The following is a 6,913-nucleotide window of genomic DNA, read 5'->3' on the forward strand; positions in this document are numbered from 1 at the left end:
CTGGAAAGGTAGATCTGTGTTGCTAGAGGTGATTAGAAATGACCTTTTCCACAGTACGAGGATTGTATGTTACCACTCTGAACCTAGTTTTGTGTTGGGCTGTGAGCAATGACAATCATTTAGAAGAACATCTATACAGCACTTTTATAGTGCTAGATATACTGGAGCTAAGACAGATTAAATATTTCCATACAACAAACTCAAATTGCTGTACCAGATCACACCGAACTATAAAGTAATACCTGTAAAATGTATATGATACATCGTGCGATAGTGATTTAGCAAGTCAGCAGTTTTGGTTGTCATTGCCATGTAATCAGGCTCAAAATAGTTCTGAGCACTATGGGACTTAACATCTGTGGTCATCAGTCCCCTAGAACTTAGAACTACTTAAACCTAACTAACCTAAGGACGTCACACACATCCATGCCCGAGGCAGGATTCGAACCTGCGACCGTAGCAGTCGCGCGGTTCCGGACTGAGCGCCTGAACCGCTAGACCACCGCGGCCTGTAATCAGGCCAGATACGTAAACATCCAGAGTGAATAATACTGCTAGGGGATTATTCTGGCCATTTGAATGATTATCACCCGTTCTACCGCAAGGTGAGGGACAGGTTGAGTCAGTGAATGGCATCACAGTTAATTATTTTTGAAAGTGACAGCTCAGATCATGTTGTTGTAACATTAGATACAGTGTGTATATTTTCCCTGAATCCCAGAAGAACGATATTTAGGAGAAATGGTGAAAAAAGAACACAAAATAAATTAGATTTGTTTGGTTATGTATTTCGTATTATTTACGTATTTACAAATGGTTCTGCGTCTGCAGTAATCCTGTCGATCAGTGGATCTTGAGGATCGGAGCCGCAGCTGCGTAGGGCAGAGGAGCGGCGATGGCGGGGGCGGCGACAGCCAGAGGGGCGGCGCGCAGAGCGGGGGCCACGGCCAAGGCGGGGGCGGCGGCGTAGGCCACGGGGGCGGCGTAGGCGACGGGGGCGGCGACGGCCGCTGGCGCCACGGCCACGCCTCCCAGGTAGCCGGCCGACACGGCGGCGAACAGCAGGGGCAGGATCACCTGTAAGCACACAGCACGCGTCTCACATCGCTGTGTTCCAACACCGTTCTCGTGGATTCAGACGCCTCTCGTATGCGTTAGATTTATGATTTCCTCTGTTCCCTAAATAGTGTAAAGCGTAAGAGGTGATCGTTCCCCTGATGTGGACACACCAGATTTCCTTTCCAATCCTTGTCCTGTATGGGCAAATGTTTTGTCTTGAGCGAATATGAGCGACAATGCAAGAATCAGGCATAAAAACTTTATGTCGTATCCAAAGACCGAATCTTATTTCTGCAGTGGAGAGTGCGTTGATTTGTAACTTCTTGGCAGTGGCATCTGTCCAAGTGTAGTTATCGTGCCCGTGAAACAAATTTTGCACCTTCACATTCGGCAACCTATTTGCGTCTCGCAGCACAGTACGTTGTAGTCAGGTACCAATGCTGGACAATAATGCCCTCTCGAAGCTGCCAGAAGGTTAAATCATCCAGCTGATATTTAGGTGAAAAATTCACGAAGTTTCATCGACTGTTTTTAATACAACTACCAAGAGCCTCAACAACTATCTAAGTAACGAATATGTACTGCAGTATACCACTATCAAATTGACGACATCACATAAGCATACTACTTCGAATCTCAATTTCGAAAAATCACTACAAAGCTTAATACTATGCTCTGATTCACAAACAACTATAACAACATTCGGATGCAGCCTCATTCCAGTCTTACAACTGCCATAGCAAAAAGAATAAAATCCCGTGGAAATGAAGAAATTAGAGTTGTAGTGGGAAGCGTATGTTTATTTGTACACGGTGCAGATTCTATAATTAGAGTATCTAGCAATTTCAGGAAAATTAGCTCCGAAGAATATATTCACATTACGTGCCAGTGACACACAAAGGAGTAATTTTGTTACAGGGATGTTACAGACAAGTAGGACCCTAATGAGCAAACGCAAATGAAACAGTTGTCTCAGTGATCCCGAGACATTTGTATCAATGTGTTCACTTTTCTCATTTTAGGCAGTAACTGTTAGCACTGAAACATAATACCAGACAAATAATTCAGAGAAATGCGGCGAGACCTAGTGAATTTGAAAAACATATGTGAAGCAATACCAAGTTAACAGTGCTCTTTACTCTTTAACTTTTCGTATCATTTCCAAACCATATTGCAAAATGAAGAGTGAGACTAGTTAGCGGTTCCTTCAAGATGTGTTCTTATGCATTCTGGCAATTAGTAAATTTAACGATTGTACGTTAGAATTTTTCTGTATGAACAAGATGTATTTTCAGTCTACGTTTTGTCTGTGTGTGATAACGTCGTCAGTCAACTGTAGCACCTAGTTTGCAACATTTGCAGAGACGTTAAGTTATAAAACAACGTGGCAACTATTACCCATACTTGTAAAAGTTAGATTGTACACGAAACGGACTTTGGGACCCACGATCGCTCAGAAACTATGTTCCTGAAGCAGAGAAAAACAAGAGCTCCGCTGAAGATGAAATTCTTCATTTTTATTTATCTATTTGACACCTTTGCAAGGGCTGTTTCGACATAAATAAGATGCAGACAGCGAACGTAAGCAACATATTTCATAATCGGTGACCAAAATAGGTAACGAAGATTTCACTACTCGGTAAGAAATTTTTGTTACGAATGATACGTACGCCTTCCAGTATAGCTAAGTGTAGCATGGAAGTAAAGTAAAGCGAATGAAGCCAACTGGAGACGACTCTCCCCGGCGACTCACCAGCTTGTACATGTTGCGTGTGTTGTGTCGGCGGTGCAGACTGTGCTGACCAGAGGAGGGTCCGGGTTTATATACCTGCAGAGCCACGCCCGGCGACCGTCCGCCCGGCCTTGCTTCTTGCAGCGGACCCTGGACAGCCGAGTCCGGCGGTGCACCTACTGGCCGCACACTTCTCGTAGAGAACGTCACTCTCGTAATTCACATTATAAGCCAGAGGCCATGAGAGATGTCACATACAGGTTGTCCCAGACCTTAAGCGTATATGCTGTCAGAACGTTAAAACTTACAAGTGGACATAACAGTTCCACACACGATAGCCCTGATGAACGATGCCCACTTTGGAACATGAGTAGTGCCCTCAAAAAGTAATGTCATGACCTAATCTGTCTGTCCCATGAAGGACAATCATAGTACACGCAATGGATGTATTTTCACATCTAAAATAATTCACTAGTGTTTAGTGAGCGAACTTCTCACCACTGAATCTACTCCTTTTCCAATGAACAATTTCTAGATTACTGCTAATAACAAATGTGCTATGATTGGGCTCTCCACTATAAATCAGAATACTTTGCTGTAAAAACTCTTAATAAAGGATTGTAAGTTTGTAAAGGAAATGAGAAATGGCTCTCATCGAAGTAAGTATTACGCTGCAGGGACGATGTTTGATATACGAGGCATCAGTGCAAGAACAATTTAATTTAATTTCATTAAGTAATGAAATGTAAAAAATGATTGGTGATATGAAATTATCTCATATTATTTAAGTGCAAAGGGTACGGATTCTTTACACATAACATCAAAATCAGTGTTTCCAGAAAACATGGCGCTTACGCCAATGTCAACCAGACAAATCGTTTCAGATTCTTCTTGCAAGCAAGAAAATTCCGGATGGATGAGAATTTTTTTACTAATTTCGGTTACGAATCTTTATACCAAATAGAAAACTCGAGTCTGTCCCAAGTGAAACAAAACTGCGAGCTGCACAGCACAACTGTCGTGGCTCGATTAAAACACGAAATATACATTTTAAATGTATTTCGCCAAGCCTCCAAGATACTGCAAGATGACCTGCTATAAGGCACGCGTCCGCAGAGAAAATTCAGTTCGGTCTTTCTAATTGTCATCACTGGCACAAACCCTGACCGCAGATATTTGTAGTTCCATTGATTGAGCCCCGCTAGACTTAAAGACCTTAAGTGGTATAAACCAGTGCAGTAGAATACCATGCAGAAGACGAATGACTACGCACATAATCGATTAGTGGGCACAAATATTGCAGCAGCTCGTAAGTAACAGATTCATGAAACCCAAATCATGGAACGAACTTCCAGCATAGTGGAGCTATCGCAATGAACAACTTCTGCTAATCAGTACAACGAAAAACCAGCCCAAGTGGAAAATTTGACTATGGTTGGTTTTCGTTGTACCCATTAAATGATGGAAGTTGACCATACAGTAGACAACTTTTAAGGATCGCAATTACACACATGTAAGAGGATATTACAAGTTACATCTTACAGCCACAGCCTAAGCTCGTCGCAAGTGTAGAAAGTGACTACATCCTAATCTCAATGCTTTTATATCAGTTGAGTGTAATGGTTTGTCACCCTTACTCTAATATCTCTGATACGACAAGCAGATTCTACGAACCAGTTTCTCGTCAGTTCATATTGGGGTTTCATACACCAACGTCTTCAAAGACGCCCATAGGAAGATATTCTTTTCAATGACATCCGACAGTCACTCCAGTTACGAGCCAGGGCATTCATTTTCAATGTAGCGGTGAGTATATCTGTTGTACAGGTATTCACAGGCTTTTGTATCGAATAGTGTTTGTGTACAGACGTTTAGAAAATGCAAAAAAATGTTCAAATGTGTGTGAAATCTTATGGGACTTAACTGCTAAGGTCATCAGTCCCTAAGCTTACACACTACTTAACCTAAATTATCCTAAGGACAAACACACACACCCATGCCCGAGGGAGGACTCGAACCTCCGCCGGGACCAGCCGCACAGTCCATGACTGCAGCGCTTAGACCACTCGGCTAGTCCCACGCGGCTTGGAAAATGCAATCTTTAGCGGGAAACAAATAGTGAAGGTTCCAATGATTGTACCAGTGTTCAAACAGGATGGTAGAATATAAAGCAGTCTTCCATCTCACGGGCAAGTGGAAGGGTTTTTATTGCTGAATACCATCTTACACAGGACTGAATTTTAATTAATTTAAATTGTGTTGTGTCAGCTATTATTAGTCGAGAGCCCTTTGGCCAAGTTTTTGTGTTGTAATGACCAACTTTCTAACAAGAATCCATCCAAGCCTACAAATGTGATGCCTTTTGCGAAACATGTGCACCATATGCGTGAGTGCTCGAATTGTACGTCTGGGGAGGTATCATTAGCAACTTGTCGATATTCTGAATCCTGTGGCTGTTTACAAGGATTATCACAGTTGACTTACCCACAGATTTAGTACTTGAGCCCTGTGCCACTTCCCAGTCCTCTGGCTATTCTGTTGTTTATGTACCCCTACAGTGCTTCAAAAATGTTCAAATGTGTGTGATATGTTATGGGACTTAACTGCTAAGGTCATCAGCCCTAAGCTTACACACTACTTAACCTAAATTATCTAAAGGACAAACAGACACACCCATGCCCGGGGGAGGATTCGAACCTCCGCCGGGCCCAGCCCCACTGTCCATGACTGCAGCGCCTAAGACCGATCGGCTAATCCCGCGCGGCTACAGTGCTTCCTGTTGACTTACATTTGCAGTAGTACGCTAAATATCCCTGCATGTGTTGGCGAACAATCCACTTCTGATCGTAAGTTTTCTAATCAGATGTGTTCTCCTGAATTTTCTTCATACTAACTACTCATTCGGTACACAATTCATGCATTTATTTAATTCTTTTTTCTCCAAGTTTTGCATCTGCACAACATTGTGCACGTGACATGCTATCTGCCAAGGTTGTTTCCTCAAAGCTAAGGTGGTATTTTACAAAGCAGATCTTCTTTGTCTAAGGATGTTGGGTAATTTAATGTTAACTGTCTACCTCGCGAGCACACCTTACATGCGTCTTCCACATTGCTCTCACCAATTTTACTACTCTGTAAGTTGATTATTTTCGTCTATCCCTTTCTGTTCCATAAAATGTATTCTACACTGCGAATCTTGTGTATCTCAGTTGTCAGCTGAACTGTGGTATATCTTTTTTTTTTACCTAGCAAGTCTATCTCATCTACGAGCCTTAAAACGTGGCATCTATTCGTTTCACTCATTGATTTTCCTCCTGATATTTATTTTCACTTGTTGCATTCCCTATCAGGCACACGATTTAGGCAGCAGTCTCGATAAATTGCACCCACGAGTTATATATTTCTCAGTCTGTGGTTGTTCTAGCTTGTTGTTACCGATTGAAACAGGCTGATTATTAGTTCACACTACAGCTTGTCTAGTGTAGCTAATCGTTGTGGTATCAGCTCTTTAGTTCAGACTAAATCTTTCACTCAGCAGCGGAGTATACGGTCTTCTGGATTTTCTGAAAGATTGAAAGGCGTATGGCAGGGCGGTAGTCAGATTCGAAAGTTCCTTTTCAGTGCTCTTATCAGATGAGTCACACTTCACGACCAGCCATCACAGCTTCACAGTTTCACCATTTTTCAATTTTACCTGCGTGTCTATTAGAGATCTGTAGCTATCGCAAAGTGCTCCGACTGATAACGTTCTCCATTCGTCTGCCCTGTCACGTATATCAGTACCTACTAATCTCCGACGTCTTCAGAATTTTCGAAAAAGGTGGAGCTTGAAGACGAATTTTCATTTTAATGGTTTGATGACATCAAATAATACAGTAACGGTTTGCGTATCACTTACTGTAGTTGGGATTCAAAGTCATAAAACACTTTTTGAAGGACATCATCTTTACGCCAGTGACTGTTATAAGTTTTTATTACACACTATTGCAATTTCGGCCTTAGGCCATTATCAAGTGATATTACGGCTTTAAGCAATTTCAACGTACTGTAAGCTGTCACCTTTGTATGTCGTTGTCAATCCTGTTAACAGCGCAGCAGATTAGTGTTGAAATCCGGTGTGCC

General features: G+C 42.2%; 1 protein-coding gene across 1 annotated transcript; it reads right to left on the minus strand.

Moving 5' to 3' along the window:
- Positions 1-767: 767 nt before the first annotated feature.
- LOC124787798 (cuticle protein 38-like) lies at positions 768-2,850 on the minus strand. Its single transcript, XM_047254721.1, has 2 exons — positions 2,813-2,850; positions 768-1,077 (listed from the first exon to the last, which is right to left on the minus strand). The coding sequence occupies exons 1-2, from the start codon at positions 2,822-2,824 to the stop codon at positions 844-846; spliced, it is 246 nt and encodes an 81-aa protein (XP_047110677.1). The 5' UTR covers positions 2,825-2,850; the 3' UTR covers positions 768-843.
- Positions 2,851-6,913: the final 4,063 nt, after the last annotated feature.

The sequence above is a fragment of the Schistocerca piceifrons genome, chromosome 3, assembly GCF_021461385.2.
Source record: "Schistocerca piceifrons isolate TAMUIC-IGC-003096 chromosome 3, iqSchPice1.1, whole genome shotgun sequence".
Classification (NCBI taxonomy): domain Eukaryota; kingdom Metazoa; phylum Arthropoda; class Insecta; order Orthoptera; family Acrididae; genus Schistocerca; species Schistocerca piceifrons.